The sequence below is a fragment of the Thunnus maccoyii genome, chromosome 16, assembly GCF_910596095.1.
Source record: "Thunnus maccoyii chromosome 16, fThuMac1.1, whole genome shotgun sequence".
NCBI lineage: Eukaryota > Metazoa > Chordata > Actinopteri > Scombriformes > Scombridae > Thunnus > Thunnus maccoyii.
Genome location: NC_056548.1, coordinates 12,667,195 through 12,691,330, shown reverse-complemented (window position 1 = coordinate 12,691,330; position 24,136 = coordinate 12,667,195). Strand labels below are relative to the sequence as shown.

At 42.4% G+C, this 24,136-nt stretch overlaps 1 protein-coding gene across 20 annotated transcripts in view; it reads left to right on the top strand.

Annotated features, from left to right (window-relative positions):
• Positions 1-24,136, top strand: part of meis2a (Meis homeobox 2a) — a 195,429-nt gene that overhangs the window by 111,258 nt on the left and 60,035 nt on the right. For 10 of the 20 annotated variants that reach the window (XM_042388077.1, XM_042388076.1, XM_042388078.1 and 7 more), the window contains 6 exons: positions 4,643-4,869; positions 6,438-6,579; positions 6,896-6,946; positions 7,348-7,398; positions 7,909-8,058; positions 16,459-16,573. In XM_042388077.1, the coding sequence (XP_042244011.1) occupies positions 4,643-4,869; positions 6,438-6,579; positions 6,896-6,946; positions 7,348-7,398; positions 7,909-8,058; positions 16,459-16,573 (736 nt within the window). Of the gene's footprint in view, positions 1-3,319; positions 4,164-4,344; positions 4,450-4,642; positions 4,870-6,437; positions 6,580-6,895; positions 6,947-7,347; positions 7,399-7,908; positions 8,059-16,458; positions 16,574-24,136 lie in introns of all 20 variants that reach the window. The other 10 variants (XM_042388090.1, XM_042388085.1, XM_042388088.1 and 7 more) reach the window with 3 other exon arrangements.

The following is a 24,136-nucleotide window of genomic DNA, read 5'->3' as shown; positions in this document are numbered from 1 at the left end:
GAAGGGAAAAGCCACAGTTACATTTCACGTTGGCCTCCTCTCTCTCTCTCTCTCTCTCTCCCTTTCCCTCCTCCCTTTACTAACCATCTGACACCAGACTCTGAGAATCGGTGGAGGGGAAAATGAGGCTTTGGAGCTGAAGAATTTACAGTTAGTCGCGAAACTTTTACAAGTATTTGAGTTGCTCACTCCACTTTCTGAAACCCTATAGTCACATTTCACTCTGGGGTCAAAAAGAGTTCAGATGCAGGGGACTGAGGTAATGCTTTCTGCAAAAAGGAAAACACCGAGAAGTCAAGTTATTATAAATAAATCAGAAATAAGATCATCTGGAAATCTGTTAACAAATGAGGAAAATCCAATGCAGTTCGAGGGGAGGAAGAAGATTTAATAGTTGTCGTCTTTACAGATGGCGACGCAAATATGCATTTCTTTTATTGGGCTCAAATTTTTAATCTTTAACTTAAATTATGCATCATCAAATGCATTCTGTTTTTATTTAGTAATTTACGCAAAGAAAAAAAAAGAAATGGACTGCAAGGTTTCTGCTTTCCGAGCCTCTCCAGCAGTCAGTCTATGATCCATTCTTATCTCAGCCTCTCTATACATTAGCTTTGCTAATTTACATAATCTCAAATACTGAAGAGGGCCAAAGAAGAACAAAGTTACAAACAAGATTAGGGTGATTTTATTTGTCCCTGCGGTTGAGCGCCGATTGTTTCTCCAGGAGTGTTTAAGGTCACTAAGAGGATTTGAAGCTCGTTTCATATCAGTGATCTTTTTGAGGGAATTAAATCAACAATGCATTTCTCTCTCCATATTTAGCAACAGGCTTGTGTGTGTGTGTGTGTGTTTGTGTATGTGTGTGTGTGTATGTGTGCGTGTGTGAGAACAACCAAACCCTGCAGGGCAAGAGGGATTGTAAGTCCTGCAAAGAGTAAACAGAGGAGTGGAAGTTCAGTGCTGGCGCTCTGGTCGCATGCAGGCGGTCCATGGTGCACCTTTTAGGATGTGACATGCAGTGGATCTTTAGCCTGGTGATTGTCCCAGTAGTGTTTTCCTTGAAATGGATCCTCTCCCCCCCCCCCCTAATGAATCCAAACGCAGCTGGCCATGTCCCACACGGACACCGAGAGCTTTAACCCTAAACTGACCTCAATTTGACACCACCAGATGAAATTTTACCGCCTGTTAATGCCATCCACTGATTTTTTTTTTTTTCAAACGTGTAAGAGTTGTGTGTGCGCACCTGAAAAGGGCCGCGACGTGAAAGCCACTTGTAAGAAAACTACTTAAAAAGTGTAATTGTCTATGATAGTTGTCCTTTTGGGATTATCTGGATTATAAACGCGGTCAGGTTATAAGCAGGGGAGTTAAATTGGCACAGGCCTTGTTTATGAGGGGAAAATTAATTTTAATTAACTATTGAGTGAACGATGATTAAAATGAAATTAGTAAATTAAACACCGACTTGTGTAACACACTATTTATGTCGCATAAAAGGATATTATTAGGCGAAATTAACTAAATATTGTTAATTATGACGCGTTTTGTTAATAGACTCCATTATACTCGTAAATAAATCGTTCACAAAAGGAGTTTTAAAATTTCACGCCGTTAGGAGTCGTTGCTGGAAGTTTTATAGGGAAGGGTTTCTGTGGAGCCGTACATTGGACACGCATAATTAGCCTCTGCTATTTTCACACGCTCTTCGGGTGTTTACATCACTCTCCTCGGGGGCAAATCACATATTTCCACGATAAATGCGTAAAAATGCCGGTAAAAAAGAGCTTAAGATCCTGAAGTATGTGTTTTTAAAAATTCGCTCGAGGTTTTGTAATTTTTTTTTTAAAGATGCTCTACTGTACAACTTAGCGGCAGCTTTATCATTAATATGAAAATATATTAATTTTATTCGCTTTTTTTTGTAGTCCAGCCTCAAAACTTCCCCTTCACTGCGCCTGGAAGGACGCGCGTTCACAACAAAAGCGGTAGATACAGTATAAGGTTTACTTACCATGGTTGTCCAAAGGAGGAGGATGAAAACAAAAGTCAAGCGTTAGTGCGCAAATCAACGTGAACGATAGTATTTAGCTTATGAAAATATCAGTCTTCAATAGCAGCAGAGTCTGCCGGGCTGGTTGTGTTTACAGAGTGTAAGAGAGACTTGGAGATGGTGAATGCCTTGGCTCTCTGCGCACCGCTCTGCAGCTCCTTCCCGGGGTATTGCACGTTGAAATGTCCACACAGCCGTTTGTCAAACCCTGCAGTCCTACACTTCCCACCCCCCCTTTATGCCAACAAACATAACTGTTGTCACGGTTTCATTTATTAAATCTTTTTCTTTTCTTTTTTTTAAACTGCTATTTCTGCAATCGACCCCGAACAACTCTGCTTGGTATTTTGTTTGTTGGGAGAGTTTATTGACCCTCCAACGGTAGCCACAGCCCATCTCCTTGAGCGTGTGTCTACTTTAATCCTAACCTGTGAATAATTAATTTCCACCATCAAAAATGTCACGGAGCCATAAATGGAGCCTTTATGTGAGAACCTATCAATACAGCCATGATGCCATATTAGCATTGATGGAGCTAAATATTAAAGGGGATAGATGGCCTGCTTCTGTTTTGTGCGTAAAGAGCTCAGGCTCCAAAAAGGGCTTCACTGCAATCGATGGCCGGAGCTTTGCTCCTCCTCTAAACTTCAATCTCCTCACATGATTGATGATCTTGGGGAGCTTTGATAATTGACTACTCTGAGGTAAGGCACAGATTTCTATCAAGAGAGGGGATTGGACGAAAGAAACATACAAAATTACTTTCTCCAAAAGCTTTTTTTTTTTTTTTTTTTACCTCTTGGAAAAGTTCATTCTAGGCTTAGAGGGGTGCTGCGTGTCGTTTAATTTGCAAAACGACCAGCACAATAATTAGTTGTGAGATTAGGAGGTATTACTGAGATATTACGTAGGCACAGCGGCTTATAAACACCAAACAGATAACAAGTAAGCGTCATGCTCATATATTAAACTCAGCTTTCATAGGATGTCCTGGTAATTTTCACCGAAGATGCCTTATACTCTTTTCTTTCACTTCTATCAGTGACTGAGAATGGATAAAAGTTTATATATTTTGTAATATGTATGTAACATTTTACCATGCGTAAAAGTTTGAATGCATAATTCTGCTTTAAAGTTAACTTTTTTAACTCTAAATCAGTTGAAGTGAGTCAGTGTTGTGTTTAATTCAACCCAAAGCAGTTGCAGCCTAAGTGTCCGCGCTGCTAAACCTTCCTCACACAGCCTTTTCTGCTTTTTCTTTAGGACTCCTCTCGGCGAAAAGGAATTGGGTGGGAGTTGGAGCTGAGTTTGGCTTTTACCACCAGTGTGGAGTTGAAGCCGTCCCTGTGCCTCGCATATACTCTGCATATCACAAGATTTGGTCTCTCCTCTCTCTTTTCTGGAGCTGCTGTAGGACTGGCTATGGCCACCACTACTTCCGGGATCCGTCATTTCATTCGCCCACCGCTCAGCGCTGCGAACTGACTCTGTTTCTATAAGCAAGCTAGCAGCCAACCTGCCAACACTCGCTGACACTCACTCATCTCAGTCTCGCCAGATAGACGAAATACCTACGGGGGAAAGAAAGGAAAGATCTGAATCGCAATCTCTTAATTTCTACTGCTTTTTTTCTTTTTTTTCTTTTTTTACAGTGATAATAAAACAAGATAGCGATCTGGAGGCATTAAAGGAGACGCGGACTTGCGGGATGAAAACGGACTAAAAAGATTCGTCCTTCTCTTGAACATCATCACCAACCGTCATTCATTCATTACCTTGACAACCTCTGGCTTTGATTGACAGCTGGAGTGGCAAAAAGCCATGAGACACGACAGTTTAGTTACATGCAGGTTGTTGATGGGCCGATTGTAACCTTCACTTTGGCGCATTTTTTTATTTTTTTTTTCCGAGGAAAGAGGGAAAACAAGAAAAATTGCAAAACTCCCTGATGCTACGATTTCAACTTAACCACACTGGCGAATAGGAGAATTCGCAAAGTTGGTTGAAAAGGGAATCTTGCCACTAAATCACTTTCTAACCGGGACTGGGATATTAAATATACGACAGATTCAGGAGTTTATTGGAGCGCAGCCTGATGGCGCAAAGGGTAGGTTTTAAATCTCCTACACTTACCTGTTCAAATCCACTGTAGAGAGGCCCTCGTATCGCTAACCTCTTGTCGGGTGGTGGCAAATTTACAAAGTATTCCTATCAAAGCCGCTATATTTGACATTTTTGCAGCGCCCTTACTCTTCAAGCAAAGTGACAGCCTCTGCTTTTACCGACAGCCTCCGCGACAGTCGTGAAGCAGTTTCACAGGAGACTCCAAACTAATTCTCTCTTTTCACCCACCAAACTCTCATACCGGGATCACCAAAGTTATAATGTTTTTGGTAATGACAAACCGTTAAGCAGATATAATATATGATACTTTCTGCCCTGGCTGCAGCGCATTTTCAACGCAACAGCTTATTGGTTTCTGCTTTGCGTATATTCAAAATGAGACGGCATGCTTTCTGTACTTTTCACATTTGTTTAAAAAGTAGCCGGGCAGCCCGCTGACTTTTGCTCTGATTTTATTCCCAGTACGATGAGCTGGCCCATTACGGTGGGATGGACGGAGTCCCGGCGTCGATGTACGGGGACCCGCATGGTCCCCGGCCGCTTCCCCAGGTCCACCACCTGAACCACGGACCGCCGCTGCACGCCAGCCAGCACTACGGAGCACACGCTCCTCACCCAAACGTTATGCCCACCAGTATGGGCTCTGCTGTCAACGACGTTTTAAAGAGGGATAAAGATCAAATTTATGGGTAAGGTTTGCATGGACCAAATATATGTTTTTTTCCCCTAATTTTTCAGCTTTTCTATAAGTTAGTATTGTTGAAGTTTCTCTCCCACCACTAAATTCAAACAGTGTTTTGTGCAGGATTGACCGCAATTTTGGAGCCCCATTGTTGGTGAGGGGAGTTTTGTTAATGTGTAATTTTATACGCTTTGTAGAAGGCATCGTCAAGCCTTCAGTAAGTAAGCCTAGAGCTTGAAATACAAGCTATGAAATAAAAAGGAAGCTCTCTCCCTTTATAGTAGTCCAAGCTTTGAAAGTCACAGACTGCATGGAAATATAATAAAAACAATTTTCAACATCACAACAATTGCTCCCATGTTATAAACTTTGCTTTAATATTACAGAACACTATTATTTGTCTGTCTTTCAAATAATCTGGAATAATTTCAACGTTCTTGTTGTTGCCTGCAAAAACTTCTAAAATGTTTACAAATGAAACACACACACACACGCAGGACGTGTTACAACGCACCGTGTGTCTGTATAAATATGCTATTATCTGATTATTTTCACATAATGGAAGAAAACGTATTTAGATGTTCTTACTGATGGTTGCAAAACGTGTTTATAGATATTTCTCACTCACACGTGAAAGTGCTGTAATCCACAGTGTATCATTACAATCAGGGATCCACTGATCTCTATTACTCACGTTTTAGATGCGGAATAAAGTTTAGCTTCATTTTTTTAGACTGACACAAATATAAATGACATTACTAAAAAGAAAAAATCTGAAGCCAGTTTTATGACGTAAACGCATGTGATAGAAATATCCCCATTTACCTGGAATTATAGTTTAGATTTTAAAAGTGATTTTGGGGAATGTTTGTCTTCTGATGTTGGCCGACTGAAAATTCAAGTTTACCTTTTTTTTTTTTATTCACCCCTGCATCACTGTTAAAGCTATAGGCCCATTAAGGAAGAGCATTTTAAAGTCCTCGGTGTCTCAGTTCGTGAAAAAAAAGTAACTCTGCAGATTTATTATTTCATTGTAAGTTTTATTTTTGCTTAAAGGTGATAATTTCTCTAAAATCTTAGTGGCATCTGTCGCGTGTGTCAGTTTTGTTATTGCAGAGTTTTGATGACTTCTCAGCCTTTTCAGTATGTAGGCTACTGAAAGAAATGTCAGTCTCAACAAGTCGATTAATATCATATTGAGTCTAAAATCCTTACTTTCCCCCCCGAACGAGTAGTAAAAAAAAAAAAAAAGCCAGATGCGCAATTACGCTTGTTCCCAACTCAAAGCAGCTTCTAAAAATAACATGTGGAAACAAGAGATATTGTTTTACTAGCTTTATTCTTTATTTTAAGCTGTCGTCACTTCTTCTAAGAGAACTGTGTAAAAAAAATTATGCAGTTGGGGGAAAAGTCAAATAGTCTCATCCAACGGTGAGATATTATCAGTTTCTTTAGGAACAGTGGGATCTTTGGCCAGAGAAAGAAGAGAAATGCAGGTTGATTGGACACTTTTTGCAGTGGGCATTGTGGATCGGGTGTGCTGCATGTACTCAGGCTGTGTTTCCCTTCTTGCAGTCACCCTTTATTCCCACTGCTCGCACTGGTTTTTGAGAAGTGCGAGTTGGCGACGTGTACTCCGAGGGAGCCCGGCGTAGCAGGCGGCGATGTCTGCTCCTCAGACTCCTTCAATGAGGACATTGCAGTCTTTGCCAAACAGGTCAATTTCAAAATATCAAATGTATATATATATAAATATATATATATATATATGTTGTGGGTGTTGTGGCTGCGTCACGGCACATAGTTTTCTACCTGCTTCATTATTATTATTTTTTTTTTGTGCAATGAAACGTCTCTCTACATATGATTAAAGAATAGTGTGTGTTCTCTGCAGATTTTTTAACACAAAAGTTGTCTCATTTATGAGTTTTATGTTATCAAATTACACCCCAGAATAAATAAAAGAAAAAAATAGACGCACATTCCGCTCATTTCATACCAAACTAACTTTGACATTTGGTGTATTATTTTAGGTCCGAGCAGAAAAACCTTTATTTTCATCAAATCCAGAGTTGGACAATTTGGTAAGCGCACACTTTGACCTCTCTGTCTCACAATAATTCTCGCTTCAGTGTGGTTGTACTCTGCCTTGTTTTGGGATACTCTGGACTGTCCGCAGCATCACACAGTAAATATGTGAACATATAATTTAAACTTCCGCACAGATGTCAGATCAGTTTTCAAGTGAAGCTGTCATTGTTCAATCTTCCCACCTTACTGACCCAGCTGACCGCTGTGTAATGACTTATTAGACTGTGAGAAGCAGCTTCTTTTTAGAGTTACAACATAGTTTGTACTCTTGCTGGCTATAGTGTGTACTATATTATGACGGGAGGATTATCATATAATAAGTCTACACTGTTGTAACAAATATTATTACCGTACATTTTGTGATATAAATCGCGCTCCTTTTCATTTGTTTCAGATGATACAAGCCATACAAGTATTACGGTTTCACCTCTTGGAATTAGAAAAGGTAAATATTATAAATCTTTATATTTTTTAGAGCTCTCTGACCTGCATGATGCTACCTGCACAAACAGCATGTATGTTAACTGATATTAAAGCTACTTCAATATTCAATATCCAGTGCAGTGCTTTACTTATCAGCATATATTTAAAAATAAACCGGAAACTTTCAGGTTTTATCATTTTCATAAAATATGCTATTTTATTTAGTCAACTATTTATGCAGCTGGAGTGATTATTGATAAAACATGCTGAAGCCTCTTTGCTCACGTTGTACATTGTTATTGATCCACAGATTTAGTTTCAACTGCTCATTATTTCGCCAGCTTACGGCATGCTGTTTATTTTTTTGTCGTTCAACTTGTTGCTCCAGTCTCAGGAGAATAATAAGCACTGCAACAATTTCACTATTGTTTCCTTGCCGCCGATAATGCCCCTTAATTGGAGTTATTCTTGGACTGGTTGAAGCGTTTCCCCATCCTGAAAAAGGTGTTTTCTTCCTTTTCTTTTTCTATAGGTGCATGAGCTCTGCGACAATTTTTGCCACCGGTACATCAGTTGTTTGAAAGGAAAAATGCCAATAGATCTAGTTATTGACGAACGGGATGGCAGCTCAAAATCAGACCACGAAGAACTCTCGGGATCGTCGACTAACCTTGCAGATCATGTGAGTAATAACATTTATTTTATTTCTAATGTGTGATGTGCAGTTTTTTCTGTGTGTGCACGCTTTTCTGTTTATGATGGAGTTCATCTGAGCAATTCGGATTTTTTTTTTTTTAAAAGAAACTGCATAGAGATAATGGACTACTTTTAAATAATCTTATTTATGATGTTTCTCATAATGCCAACTTTTGGGCTACTTAGCCTCTGCTCAGTGTGTGACCCTGCTGTGCCATCAGTAAATAGAGCATGGTCTGCTCTGCAAGGAAAATCTGCCGATCGATGTTCTAAGGTCAAAAGCTAGATGTGATACAATAGACTTAGTTATTGTTTTAGTCTTTTGATTAGAGCCAGTCATGTGTGCATAATGCAGTGCTTGCTTGTGTGTTCGAGGTTTGAGTGTGTGTGTGTGTGTACGTGCGTGTGTGTGTGTGTGTGTGTAGTGTGTGTGTGTGTGTGTAAATCGCTGCCGTGCGTTATTGGAGTGTTGCACGCTGAAAAAAAAAAAAAAAGAAAAAAAAAAACGTGAGGCAATTATCTGTTACGCAGGTTTAACGTTAAAGCAGGGTATCAGCGGTAAGCTTTAGCTTTAGGCCAATATTTAAAAAGAAAAGGGCTTTATATATGAGGCTGTGGGAGCTGGATATGGCCTGTGCGTAAAGCTGTGGATTTTGCTGCAGAGGTGGAGAAAGTGGTAGCCTATTGAAATAGATCTCAGAGCTAAAGGCTTACCATCAATGTCAAGTTCACAAGGCATATGATGGTTCGTCTGGAGGCCTTCCATTGCTGTTGATGTTAATGTGTTTAATTGTTTCGTATTGATTGCCGTGTGGTTTGCTCTGCAGTGGCTTTCTACTCTGCTCCCCATTTTATGGCTGGAGGCTCCATAATGCTGAATTCAATTATATGCACCTGAAGTACAGCTTTAAATCTGAGGATCGATACCCTGGTTTAAATCGTGCATTTTCGGTGTAATAAACACAGGCTCTCCCCGCCATATGGATTGAGTTGACAGTGTAATATTGAGTTGATATCTGTGAATTATTGCGTCTTGCATGCCTGTGATAAAGCTAATGTTTTGGTGGGGTGGTGGTGGTGGTGGTGGGGTGCGTGGAGGAGAGGGGGTGAGGGGGTGGGGGGGTGTATGTGCAGCTATTGCAACAAAGTAACTAGTTAATATCTGTGCAGCACAAGGCCAAGCCTATTAGGAATTAAAGCAGATTTAAGTGTTATGCAAAGTCACTGCGCTACATCTGTTGGGTCTGGCTATAGGCCTAATAGCAGTGGATTCCCTTTGAAAGCCCGTCGCGTTTACAGGGACAAGCAGCGCACTGCACAAGGTGAATTAAAACGTAATTAGACCTAAGATGCCGATGTTGCTTTGAGAAGCGGTCAGAGCGACAATATTGTGGTCCTCCAACACAAGTGTAGAAATGAGGCATGCTGTTGTTTATATTGTAGAGATTAGATAAACTAGCCTGTTTAGTTTCATGGCAGATGGTTGATACTCAAGCCAATTTCCAATGGTGCCTCCAGTGCTTAGACACCAGCTTTTTTTTTTTTTTTTTTTTTTCAGCAGTCCACTTGTGAGAAATATTTTGATAATTAGAAAATTAGATATGCCAATAAAGTAAATCAGGAGCAGCAATAAACAAAGAAGGTGCATGACAGCATGACAAGCCATTCATCTTGGAGTCATTTGGACTGACCACCTCATTATGTATTTAAGTTTTGAGGGATTTATTTCACTTTTGTGGCACCAATGAACTTTTTATTATACCCAACCGCTGGGCTGAATTTCACAAAAGCAGAAGAGAGTTTCCCCCCACCTTGTTTGACTTTAGAGCTGCATCTGAGCTGAGAAGTGATTTTTTTAATAATGGTTGAATAGTTTAAGTTATTGAACAATACGCACTCTAGTATATTGTTGCTTTTTTATAAAGACAAAGCTTTATTTTTGTAGTGTGTGTGTGAGCATTCGTGCACCTCGCGATGCTTTAGTGGGAAGAAAAAAAAAATGCAGAAAGTTAAACTACTGAAGTAAAAATGGCACTCCTGCTGCATTTGTGTGTTCAGTGCAGTTATGATCTAAAACCCTTGTAGGAACTTTTCCAGCAGTCATGTCTTATTGAAAGGAGTCCAGCTTTACGTGCCTAAATGTGTTTTGAATATGGGAACAATGCACAAAATGTATTTGGCTGCAAAACTGCGCCGCTGGATGGAAAGCAATTTCTGTCGTACTTGTCTTGATTTATTTATTTTATTTATTCATTTGTATTTGGCTCTGTTTTATTATTCATTTCTGTCCTCGCTTCCCATTGAAGAGAGGAAGGCGATTTGATAGTTAGATATGCTAATTTATTTAGTTAGAATCTCTCACGTCCATTTTTCTTTGCTTTGATATGCATTTTTAATATATAGCCCTGGGCTACATCTCATTTGGTGAAAGTTGTTTTTTCTGGAGATGATGAGGCTCTTCACTGTGAAGGAGGCGGCCCGTTGAGCTTGTTTTTATGCGTGTATGTGTCTCCTTCCTTTTCTACCTCTTTTTCTTTCCCTCCTCTCCCTTCTTCATACCTGACAGTGGAGCATAATGAGCACAGTTTTATTTACACTTGAATGCAGCATTGTCTCAGAGATGATTGGATTATGGTATAGTGAGAGCGGGATGAGGCCTTGCTGACACTGTTGATTTCCCTTATTCGCTTGCGGTGACTATCTCAACCATGTAGCCCACCCAAGGCTTCCTAACTCATCGCCCCTCCTCAGATCAACCCCATCCTATTTAAAAGAGAGAAAAAAAAGATGTTGTATTACACGTGAAGGGTGATGAGGAGGGGAGAAAAAAAAAAAAACACAGAGCAGTGTAAAAGGTTGGTATAGTGTGTGTGCTTGTCAATGGTTTGCTCTCTTGTCTTTTAATTAATGAATAATAAAATTTTGGTCTCTTCTGTGCTACATCCAATTAGGGAGGCAAATAGAATTAACAGTGTCTGAATATTATCTGTTCTAATGAATTAGCCTTTGTGTCTTCTGTGCTATTGTGCCGATTCTTCAGTTAGTTACATATTAGCAGAAGGCTTTTCATTTCCTTTATGCATATGCATTATGCTTTTGAAACTCTTTTGCATTTCTGCATACTTTAAGACTTATACAGACATACTGGAGGATTTGCAGGGCCCGCCGCTTTGTTTTGGCGAGCTTTCCTCAGGGAGTGATAGTAGTTCCCGTAGAGGGTTATGGTGTAGCTTATCTTGACTCTGCATGGCTGGAAAGGGAAAAGGGAGAAGAAAAAAAGCCCCTTTCTGTTTACATTTGATTCTCTGGTACAGACTCTGGGTGCAGTAGACCATTGGTCAGATATGGTGGTGTCACAGGTTCAGTCAAGTAATGCAATAGTTCATCTTGTGCCCATGTAGTGATTTACTGTGTGTATTAGGGGCGATGGGTGCTCAGTAATGTCCTGTTTCTGTATGTCACTATGCGTGGTGCAGAGCAGCCCTCTGCCTCCGCTCACTGCCTGTGGACAGCGAGCCCTCGGGCCGAGCCGGCCTGCTGAACCGTGGAATTTCTCCGTTTTGGAGGTGCTCTAATTCAACTAGCTTTGTTCTCCTCGGGGACCGACTGCGTTTGGATCTCTCCCCCCCTCGTGAAAACAGTGCATCGTTGACTTGGACCGCTCTGTCTGTTCTACACAATTGTTTTGTGATGGTGGGATGTCTGGCCTTACATTTCCTATTTGATTAGTGTTCAGAGGCAGGGCCCTGTTGGCAGGCATATCTAATCATCGCTACGGTGGCTGGAGAGAGGCTAGGCTCACTTGTTGCATATCCCACACTCCCCTTCCTTTAACTGCATGTAAAAGTGCTGCTGTAAATACCCGCAATGAATAACAGTTGCCGAGGAGTCATTTTAGGATCACGAGATACATGTATGTTGACTTGTACTTAAATACAACACACAGTCGGTGATAATACAGACATATATTTACATACTCATTTACAAGCCCATATTTTCCAGTTATTTACTAACTGAAAATAGAATTATCTATAATGACTTGTCTGTTTCATTTCATATTTTAGAATAGCACTGTCATTTTGATGTGTGCCAAACTCATGAGTCACAATAGAAATTGCATTTTTTTTTAATTTAATCTCTTCTCTCTGAGGACATATTTGTACATGTAATGTGCCACTCACTACAGTGAATAAGGTTGGTTTTGCCTCAGAGAAAGTTTTCAAGCATAAATACAATCAGTCAATCGTGTCTGTTAAAACATGCTGCGGTGAATTATTAGCTGCTAAATTAAGGTCTCTTTATATTCTAGATAATTGAGGGTGTTGTAAATACTCAGCTGTTCAATAGAGGTGCACCTAAATTTTTCTAAATGGGCTGTATATAATTACGTGCTCAACCCAACCAAAAATATGTGAGGAGTTTTTCTCTGTTTATGCCATGTGGCAAGATGTGTCTTGAAATGTCAGCTCGCTTTATGATTTACGAGTCCTGTGTTTTTCTGGTGTGTCAGCGATTCTGTACATGTTCAGCACAGGATCCCTGTAGCTTCTCTTTGCTGTATGTCCAACACACACACACACACACACACACACACACACACATAAGGTTAGTTGTTCTCAGTCTATACCTTACACTGCTATCACACCAACAGATTTCTTCCCTTCCCTCCAGGTTCCAGGGGAATTTGAGGGAAATTCAATGATGCCGCTAAATCAATTTTATTTGAAATTCCTAGGGATGTAGGCAGAGTGCAGTGAGGGAAGTGAGATTGCACCAGGCAGGTGTTTGTAAATGAGAAACAGGGGACAGGAGCGGAGGAGACGGCAGCATTCTCCCGCTCTCATGTGGCCTGGCTGTACTACAAGCCTTCCTCCCCATATTGTCTCCTGCTTTTATATTAATTACAACTTGTATTATCAGTCACCAGTTGCTAACCCCAGCAAATAGAAAAGGCTGCCCCTAGAGACCGTGCTTCTTTTGTATCTTATTCTCCATCTAGTCCTATTGTGTTTGTGTGTGTGTGCGTTCCCGCCTGCACATGTATGTGTGTTTGCTTGCTGGCATTCTCCTCCTCCTCCTCCTCCTGGTAACACTGCTCTTTAACACAATTAGTGAAGAGCATGGAGTGAACCATGTTTGACTCCTAATTATGCCCAGCTTTAGGGAATAGTCACATGGGCTGTAGGCCTTTTTTTTTTTCTCCTCTTTTGCTTCTTCTTCCTCGATTTTTTTTTATTTTCGAGGACTTCTTGTGTAGGTTGAAGGAGACTGTTTGGGTGACATGATTTTTTTTTTTTTTTTACAACTTGTTTGAACTTTATCAGACCCACAGGGGTTATAACAAAATGGTTGTGTGTGTTTGTGTTGCGCGGTATGGTGTCTGATGATGCACCCTCCATAGCTCAGAGAGACCCACTAAATTATTCATAGGGGAGGAAAGGCTGTTGCTTTTGTCGCCTTGTTGAGCGTGGAAAGTTAATGCTGTTGTTGTGATATTTGCTGCCTTGTTTTGCAGACAAGCGTTATGAATTACAGGTGACTTACAGGTATTAAAAAGAGGAGTGTGTGCTTCATCAGACACAGTATATCCACTGTATATGCACTGGGCAGCTACTGTATTACCATTATTATTATAAAGTGCTGCACTCTACTTTTTGCCCTATAGGAACCAAACTAACAAAGCTTTATCTATATCCCTGCATACAGGCCCATTAAACCCACAGGGTAGCAAATCACAGCAAAATATCATTCCCTTTAACACCATTAACTGAGGTGTCTTTGAATTTAATTTAGTACCAGCACCATTAAAAATGACACATTACTCTGCAATGATAGCTAAATTAAGTTCTATCGATTCAGCTGTTGCATTAAAACCATGCTGTGGCCATAGCTGCCAAGTGTTAGAGAGAGAGAGAGAGAGAGAGAGAACAAGAGAGCGAGAGTGTGTGTGAGAGCAGCGAGCATAGTTTTTCAGGTCTGTCTCCCGTCTTCGTCGGCAGTGGGTGTCTCATTGTGAGGAAGTAGAACCCAGTCATTTTCTCCTCTTGGAACAACAACAGGCTGTTCAGCGTGCACTGAGACCAGCTCTGCTAAAATACTGTACATTATGCACTCTGGGAGTTCTGGGATTTTTATTTGTCTTTCTTACTTCCCTCTGTGTTCGTACGAAGAAGACAGAATTAGATTGTTTTGGGATGGTTGATGGGTTTTTCCCACATTAGTGACTTTACTCAGCCTGCTGTGCGTTGTGAGCAGAACATTACTATAACAACACACCTTGCTTCTGAGAAGTATACCATGTGTTGATCAGTGGCCCAGAGAGTGAACACATCACAATCACCCATCCCTCTCAAAGCGGGGACACTTTTCCCTCCGCTCATTCTAGAGGGCTAAAACCCATGCACGGGCTATTGTTCACTCTGTCTTCTTACCCCTCTTCTGAGTAATTCTCCGAGCTCTTTATCTGATTGCCATCCGGTGAACAGCTGACGCTGAGAGGGCCTTGAGTGGAGCGGAGGGTCTGAAGGGCCTTGTGTGTTTCTGTCTGCTGTTTTCAGCTCGGAGCTGTTTGAGAAAACAGCCCTCCTTCCCCAAAAAACTTAGCAGATAAAAGGGCCTCGCTCACAGGCATAGCAGCAGCCTCGCCTCCGCAGCAGAACAAGCAGAAGCACATCAGGACTGCACACCCAGGGGAGCTCGGCAGCCGCTTGTCTTGTAGCCTCTGTTTCCCCGCAAACTTCCACTAGTCTCCAGGCACTATCCTGTCTGTCCTCCTCCAGTACAGCTCACTCTGACTGGAGCACCAATGCAGGCAGGCAGGCTCCTCTCTGGTGGGAGCTGAGGGAAAAGAAGTTCATCAGGAACACTGCTGCAGTTAGACAAAATGGTAAAAACGGTCTCTTTCTTGGAATATTCTACGGCTTGTACATTTTCCTTCTGTTTTCATACGTATGTATGTATGTATGTATGTGTGTTTCTGTGTGTGTGTGTGTGTGTGTGTGTTTCTGGGGAAGAAAAAAAAAACCCCATAGCGGGAACTGAGAAGTGGGTTGAGGTTTGTGGGAAGACTTGGTGCAGGCCTGTGTTTGTTTGGCTTGGGCTCTGCTCAAGGGGCTGCTTCTCTCGGGCCCCAAACAACGTTGGGCTTAGGTTCGCCAACATTTTGTCATCATGCTCAGGTGACATGTTAAATTGGGAAAGACTAGCTAGGGTTGTGTGAGCTACGAGGCAGTATCAACTCTGTGTGGGAGGCTGTTTGGAGTGCGTATTTGATTGAGCCTGTGTGTTTGCGGCCGCGAGCGTAGTAAATGACGTGATCGGTCTGTCCCTCTATTGCCTGAATGGCAGAGGAAATTCCACCTCTAGCCTGCCTTCATGTGGCACTGATAAAGCCTTTCCTGTACAGTAGAAAATCCTGTTTCCCTGTGTGCACCAGCAGGGCAGTGTGAATGACCAGGAAAGAGACGAGGAGAAGGAGCGAAATAAGGGAAGGACGGAGAAGAGAAAGAGAATTAAAGTCACCTTAAAAGCGGATTTGTTTATGGGCATTTCTTTGAAGTTAGGCAGTGGAGATTTAACACTTTTTTTCAGCGTGTGTTTGTATATATGAAAGTGAGTGTGTGCGCGTGTGTGTTTATACTTCTTGCTCTATTATGTCATTAGCATGTGTGTGTAAGTGTATTTCTGCAGTACTCTGTGGGCGTGTGTGTATGTCAGTGTGGGCGTGTACACATTTTTGGCAGATTAGCAGGAGAATCACTGTCATATCTTATTTTCATTTCTGACAGTGGTAATGATTAATGGCGGCTGTGGTGTGTTTGGACTTTTTACCTCTATATTTCTCACTTGACACGGAAGTCTCAATTGGTTATGGTATAAACGAACTCCACTGGGCTCTGCCATATGTGTTTAGACAATTACTCACAAGTGCTCTTCTTGCAACGTTCAAAATCAAATGCCACATTAACGGTGTGGCGTTTTGCTCTCATGCATTAATGAAACACTTTCATTACAATGATTTGACTTATTGCCAGCTACTTTAGTGCATGTGTTTCTTTATATTCATTTATGATTGTAGTGGCATCGTTGATTGTCTGTTAGCTGGAGAAACAGGCAGTGGGGCTCTTGGCCTTGCCAAGAGAATGTAAGCAGGCCAAGGACCCTCACAGTGCCTGTAGACTCTTACAGATGTCACTCTCACGTTTCCAGCATGGTCATATGGTCTTCCTCTCTTTCTGTGTCTCTCCCTCTCCACCTTCCCCTCCTCCCCTTTCTCCCCCTTCCTGCTCTCTCTGCTCCTGGTTTGCGGTTTGGACGGGGGAATGTGGATGGATGCACGGATGGATGAATGGATCCCACGCTCGCTTTCTCTCTTTTCAAACCTCAGAACCCAGCTTCCTGGAGAGACCATGATGACGCCACTTCCACACACTCAGCCGGCACACCGGGGCCCTCCAGCGGGGGACACGCTTCACAGAGCGGTGACAACAGCAGTGAACAAGGTGAGCCAGCACAGAAACGGGCACGCACGTGCACGCAGGCTCACACAGACACACACACATATATACATACATACATACACATACATACATACATACATATATATATATATATTTACATATATATGTGTGTGTGTGTGTGTGTATATATATATGTATAATCAAGCACATATATATATGATTATATATATATATATATATATATATATATATATATATATATAATCAAGCACATACATGCGCACTCATGCACAGCACATCAACACACATAGACACAGGCACAGATCCATGCAGGCCATATTAATCATCATGCATGGGTAGAGTTGCCAACACTTCACTTTAACCCTGTTTAATGTGAGATCTACAGTGAATAGATGGCACATCTCTCCATACACGTACGTCCCAGTCTCTCCTTTTGCACACTGGATCATCCGTTTTTTTGACTGCCATCCATGTAAACACATAGTCACACCTAAAAATGAACACGCTTATCCACCGTTCCACTCGGGCGCAGAAACAAGCAACAGCCAATATAATACACCAACCTAGTAAAAGGCTTTCCAAAATGTTGCTATTTAGAGAGCTGAACAAAAGCTGGTGATTAATAGTATATTTCTGCCAGTTCTTGCTTGCATTTAAACCATATTAACTTTGCCCGCACAACAGCCCCTAATCATGTCTCAGTGAGCCCTGTGTTATCCAGTACGCAACCTGCCAAACGGCAATAATGCATTTCAAAACAAATGTATTTGAATTTATTACAGTTAGTGTGTGCAAGTCACAGCTATGTGCCTTGTATTTTTGTCACGGCCTGTATCAATTTTGACATGTAAATTATCAAAAGCATATGCGATTAGTTGAATTTAGAGGTGCGGCCAAGCGTCAACACATTGCAAGGTTAAAATTGTTTATTAAATGCAACTGCTGCCTAAACTAAGAGAACAGATGATGAGCTCCTGGCCTTTCCTTTCTTGTCTCCCCCTTATTTTGAATGCACCAAGATCTCCTTTCACTGGCGGCAGAGTGTGTGTGTGTGTGTGTGTGTGTGTGTGTTTGTGGGTCTCTTTCTGTATCAGTGCGTGCCCTCTGGCAGTGTCCAGGGTTTTGCATGTAATTTCATCACACCGTCTACACACACAAAAACACTCAAACACTTAGATACACACTTATACCAGCTGGCTCACCGAATGGAGCCGCATGTTGTGTCTCTTCATGGCTATCGCTTTGCCAATAAGTGATCAAATGTATCGATGGGATGTGTGCTCTGTGGTGGGACTGTTTAAATCATCTTCTCCTCCTCCGACAGAAGCAGCAGTTATCGCTTCTGAACCATTACTGACCGCAGACTAAGGGCCGTAGCAGACCTCTGTGGTTGGCTGTGTCAGGACTAGTTGGATCACAGGCTCCTGTCAGGCTTGTTGGAGAGGAGAAGACGATGATAGCTAGGCCTTGGCTAGCAACAGGATGTGCCTGTCTGACAGTAAGGCTATAATTAAGGAATGGCTAACAATAATGTGACACTTAATTGATCCTGATCGAGAGAATTCTCATTTTGCTTGCCCCTTCCAGGCTGGATAGAGCACAGAAATAGCTACAGAACAGTCTGGCGCTCATGAACACTTTAGCAGGGCAGACGCTCACTAACACTGCCTTCGCTGTAGTGCATTTTTGATACTACATTTTTACATTTAGTGGGAACAAGCGTCTCATTCTTTCTGAAAAAATCAGTAAATTTGCAGTAAACAGAGTGTTTGATTCTCTGGTATAGAAGTAATAATTTTGGTTAAAAACACTGTATGATGGCAGGTCAGAAGACGGAGATGAGTGGTGTTTTTGCACTCATCTTCACAACTGTAAGTAGCATGGGATATGAGGACTGCAGGAACAAGAGAGAGAGGAGGGGGCATGAGAGAAAGAAATGCACTGCCTATTGATTACCTTACACACATAAGTACAAGTGACCTGTAATCCACAGACCACTTATCGACCCCTTTCCCCACCATATCCAGTAACAGTGGATCAATATGGGCCAAAGACAGTTACGGTACAGCACCGTGCACTGGGCCAAGATAAACCAGGTCTAGATCAGGGCCAGAGTCTGACTTACACTGAAGAGTGCTAAATACTAGGTCCACCAGCCAGCTCAAAGCCTTTCATGGTAAAAAAACCCCCCAAAATAAGCAGCATAGAAAAGATAAACAGATTTAAAAGAAGGCACGAAGAGCCATTGAAGTACGTTGGTGAAAGAGTAGAAAAGGTGAAAAAGTAAGGAGAAAAAAGAGAAAGAGAAAAAAGCAAAAGAGAAAGAGAGAGGGCAGCTGATTTAATGGTCTAATGAGGCCGTCCTCCAGCCAGTTGTTTTGTGTGAGGCATGCTCTGACCTTTCGCTCCGCTCGGGAGCCCCGCCGCCTCATTTTTCACATTCTTGCAATTACGTTAACGCTTGAAGCGCTCGCTGACTCCCGACTTTGGCCCTTCCATTCTGACAGAGCCTTCCCCCCCCCCCAACCTCTCCACCTTTCCCTCCTCTCCTCCACTCCACTCCACGCATGAACTCGCCTCCTATCTCAATACATTTCCACATAAAATTTGTAGTCCACACTCTCAAGTCCACAGAGAAAATGTGAAATGTGTGCTTCACTTCAGTAATGGGGTCTTTAACAGCTTGGCCCCTGTTAAAAGGGGTGACGATGTGGATCAGTTGAGGAAGACAGAATAGATGGGAGAGAGTGAGAGAGAGGAGGAAAGGGAAAAAGTGCGTGAGACCCACAGTGCATTTTGGTTTTCAGCTGCCAAGAAAAACATCAATCATTTCTTCTGCCAGCTTCCATCTTGAAAGGTGTATTTTATGTGTACATGTGGCTTGAAAAACATTTGCCCCCAAAATGGAAGCATCACTGTGTTGAATCTTCCAAAAAAATTCTCCCAAAAATGGTGAAACATTTCTGACAGTCTAAATGTCTGAAAGTTTTTACTTGTTTCTTCCTTTCCCCCTCTCTTTGGCTGATGTTAGGCGATGTGTAAAAGAATAAAGTTCAATATCACTCACATACTTCTTCTTAAAAAGTACTGTGTGTACTGTGCATACAGGTCTCAGGATGGTCGCTCTGAGCAGAATTCACTTCCACAATCTTCCGCTTGTATCTCAGCATTGAAGGTTGCTCTGAACCCGTGCCAAAAAACAATTTAACAAGTGCGCAAATATGTATTGCCCCTCTTGTGGAATAATTTATCGTCAAGCAGTAAACCAAGGTGAAGCATGCTCATAGCTGTCAGTAAAGATTGCCAGTTAAGGTTCTGACACATAAAGGGTATCAGTACAATACTCAAATCTGCAACCTCTCCCCACCCTGTTCTTAACAGACATGTTTTTCCTTTTTCTTAGAATTTCCATCCAAAAATATGTACTATCATCCTCAGGGCAAATTCTGCACTCTCACTTACTGATTGTGAGAGAGTGACTCCCTATGTTCTGGCTAGATAAACAAATATGAGCAGTTATGGGGAGATGGTTCAGAAGGTAACACATAATAACTTCATTGACTCTGCTTGCACATCATTTTGATTAACAGTCCTTTGGAACTCTCCCAAGCTTATCTAGGAACATCAGAGACATCAGTTGCAGGGAGTTAAACTTGATGAATGTGCGTGCCTTAAGATAGCACTCGTTTCCAAGCAGGTGTCCATAATATGTTAAACATCCAAAGTGTGATGGAGCAGTGTGATGAAATACTCTGCACATTTGCCCACACCAAACACAGCAGAGTCAAATGCACTCAGTCATGAACAGTAAATCCCCAACACTGATTCTGCACGGTAGGTAACAGTTTTCCCCTCTTGCCGTATGTGTATATCTGTATGTCTGTGTGTGTGTGTGTGTGTGTAAGTGTGCATGCCTCAGCTCCAGTCCACTCTTGTAATTATTAGCTATGCATGAAGACCAAATCCACGTTGACATCTTGAGTGGTGAGCAAAGGGGCTTTCTGTACAATTCCCTGATTCTACTGTAGATGGAAAAGGCTCAACAGAAGAGAGGAGAAAGCATTTTGTACATTTTCTCAGCAATTGAACAATCCCCACGCTCTGTGGATAGACAGGCTCCCCAGAGAGACTGAGAAAGGCAGAGATGGAGAGAAGAGGAGCAAGAGAGGGAGAGATTGAATATTTGGCTTCAAGGGAGCATGCTGCGCTTGATGGTGTTGTGGTACATTTGGCCTTGGCCAGGGGCCCCACTCAGCAAGGTCTTTGTGGTTGAGATCACTAGAGGGGGGTCATTCCTAGTGGGGACACGACTCCCTGTGACCGCTCAGAGAGTCCCGGCATGAACAAGGCCTGTTGAATCTGGCATTTTCCAGACCTTTGGCTTTGCTTTTTTTATAGTAACACTTAAAGCTTAAGAAGATCCAGAAAATGAGGAAAGAGAAAGAAAACAAGACCAAAAACAATTTAACCACAACAGAAAAAACACCAGAGACTCTGCTAAACGCAAGATGGAAGTCTTGTTGCGTTTTAGTAGCTTATACTCAAGCTCTGGAGTGATCAGTGAGGTGTGTCTGTGTACATAAAATATACAGTTTGTGTGTGTGTGTGTGTGGGCATGCATGTGCATGTGTGTGTTAGCTGGTTCCCTCTAAGTGCCTGTTAGAGTTTAATTTAGTGTAGTAATTAAAGCTGAACACTGGCCTATAAACAACAGATAAACAATAAAGCAGACCCAAGCCCTGCTGTTTCATGGCTCTCACTCCAAGCTGTTGGAGCACTGATAATTTTTACACAGTGCCACTACCTCACCACAACACAATGCTGGAGCAACGAGGGTGTGTGTGTGTGTTGTAAATGTGTGCATGGGTATATTTTAGTGCGCGATGGCAGAGACTGAACAAAAAAGGCCAAAAAAACACATAAACACACAGGATATGTGCACTTCCCTTCTCGAAAGAAAGCACAGAGAGTCACAGTGAAGCAATCAGAAAGTGTAAGAGGAGTAGTCTGCTTCAGTAGTCACTTACAAAACCAGCTCAATGGCAACAGCTATCACATAAACATTAAACCAAGTGTAACCATGATGTGAATTCAGCCAATAACTTTCAATATCTCACAGCCAGTGACAGCAAGTGGAAGTGAACTGCACTTCAATGGAAAACAAGTTAAAGATATACCTGTTTAATGAGGACAACAATGCTACGGCGTTTCTCAAGAAGCCACTGTGTGCAATTTTAGCCTTGTCACTACATGTCAGCCCCATGTTAGTCAGGTATCTGTTGTGAAAACAGCACAGTATGTCTGTCTGATGGTTTGTTGGGAAGGGGCAGGGCTATTGTTGAAAGCTGAGAAGAGTTTCTGTGGAGGGGGAGAAAACACGGTACGGAGGGGATACTTTCATGATCCCATTAGCATAAGAGAGGCTAAATTATTCATGTGGAGTGCTTAATCTATGGGGAAAAGTATAGTTAATGCACATAGTTTTAAAATGGATCTCTCTCTGCCTCTTCTCGAACACCAGATTCTTGCTGGATTCAGCATTTGCGGGCATTTACGGGAATGGCTGTCACTCTCCCTTGCATACACAGACGCACATAGACATAGTATGTGTGGGCATATGTGCACACTTGCTTAAGCGCTGCTGCACTTCAAGCTGTTTCAAGGGGCTCTGCTCTCAGGCTCATTCGCTCTCTCCCTCTCTCCATAAGTCCCTTTCTCATCCTCTCTCTCTCTCTCTCCCCCTCTCTTTCCATTTATTCCTCCATCTCTCTTTACCTCTTTTTCTCCCACCCACCCTCCCTCTCTTACTGTCTCCCTCACACTCCTCTCCTCACTCACCCCTCTCTGTCTCGCTCTCAGTACCGCAGACTACCTGGCCCTCATCCAAAATGTGATTAAAGAGAATGATCAGCTCCCTCAGCTCCCTCCTTCCTTCCTCCCTTCCGCTCTCTCTCTCTCTCTTTTTTTTCTATCTTTCTGTCTTTCTTCTGACCCTGTGTTCTTAGAGTCTATAGATCATGAGAGGAAAAAAAACACACAAAATCAGTGAAAGAAAAGGAACTGTTAAAAGGTTGAAGCTTCACTTCCAGTAACGCAGTCCTCTACCCACAACATCACCACCGATCTATGCCCTTCCATCCGCACTGTAGCTCAAGCTTTCTTCCCGCTCTTCCTCTTATCGTCTCCCCCTCTCTCCTCTCTTCTCCTTCGCTTTTTCTCTTTCTCCCCTCTGCCTCAGCTCTGGCTGGGGCCTGGTCCCTCTGGTCCATAATCATGAACAGGCCCCCGGTGCGACCCGGGCCCAACCCAGCCTGGCCTAGCTTGGCCAGGAACTGGGTCCTCCACAGCAGGAAAGGCGCATTAACTGGGTCAGCCTAATGTGCAAACTAATGTTTGGAGAACATAGGGAAAAAATTACCCAGATTATTCTGACAGCAGCTGAGGAGAATGTCTGTTTTGCGCCATTAAGGGAAAGCTTGGGGGAGATGTTTTTTTTTTTTTTCTTTCTTTCTTTTCTTCTCTTTCTGTCTTTCTCTGAGACGTAGATGAAGACCAGCTTATCTGGGGGTGAGTTGAGCATAATTAAAAAACAGAAAGGAAACAGTGTTGCAGGGAAGTAATCATGATTGAACCGCAGTAATAGGAGGGGAGTGACTTTTTCTCTCGTACCTCAAGGCTTGGGCCAAAAACAAAGACAGTGTAGTGCTGTAGTATCAGTTCATTATACAGTGGGTTTACACACCCATGTTCCACTGCTGATTACTCCAGTGCATGTGGTGGTGGTGATGATGAGGAGTGCGCAGGGGTCTGATGTAATATGGCTAAAAGGGATTTGAGCGCGTGCCCCAAAGGGCATTTCCACGTCCATTAATGCTGCTGCCTCTGTATTTTCACAGGGATGACAGTGCTTCGGTTCTTTAAAGGAAGAGTGTTTTCCCAGGAAATTTTCTGTCTTGTTTCAGCAGGCTTGCCTGAAGGGGGTCAGCCAAGAAGTCACCCTTAAGAGGTGATAATCCAATTGCTCTAGTCCTCACCAGATTTGTTTTCCCCTTGTCTGGCAGTGTGTTTGTGTGTGTGTGTGTGTGTGTGTGTGTGTGTGTCTGTGTTCACAGAGAGTGTAAGCATGCGTGTATGAATGTAATAGACAGAAAATGAGAGGCAGAGGCAGCAAGATGCCACTGGTTTCTTCTGTGTCCAACTCTGGGCCCCATTCTAGATCAGAGAGAGGTTATGGAGGCCAAGTCTGTCAAAGGCACACCTGCAGGGAAACTCCAAAAACCCTGACTGCCAGCTTACACAGGCCCGTTTAAGGTGTGCTTATTTGGAGTTTAACCCTGACTTCAAATGTCCTTTCCCTCTCTCCCCCTTTGTGTTTGACCAATGGGCCTTGTGCTCTTTTACTTTCTTTCCTTTCTTCTGCCTCCCTTGGCTCTTTAATCTCTTCCACCACCCCCACCCTCCCTATTCTCCTCCCACTAATGTCCGAACCCCACATCACAGCGAAGGTCCCTCCCAAAAGACAGCACGCGGTTGAGTGGAGTGGCTTAGCAAGGCCGGCTATAGCTTGTTCACTTGCTGTGTGGT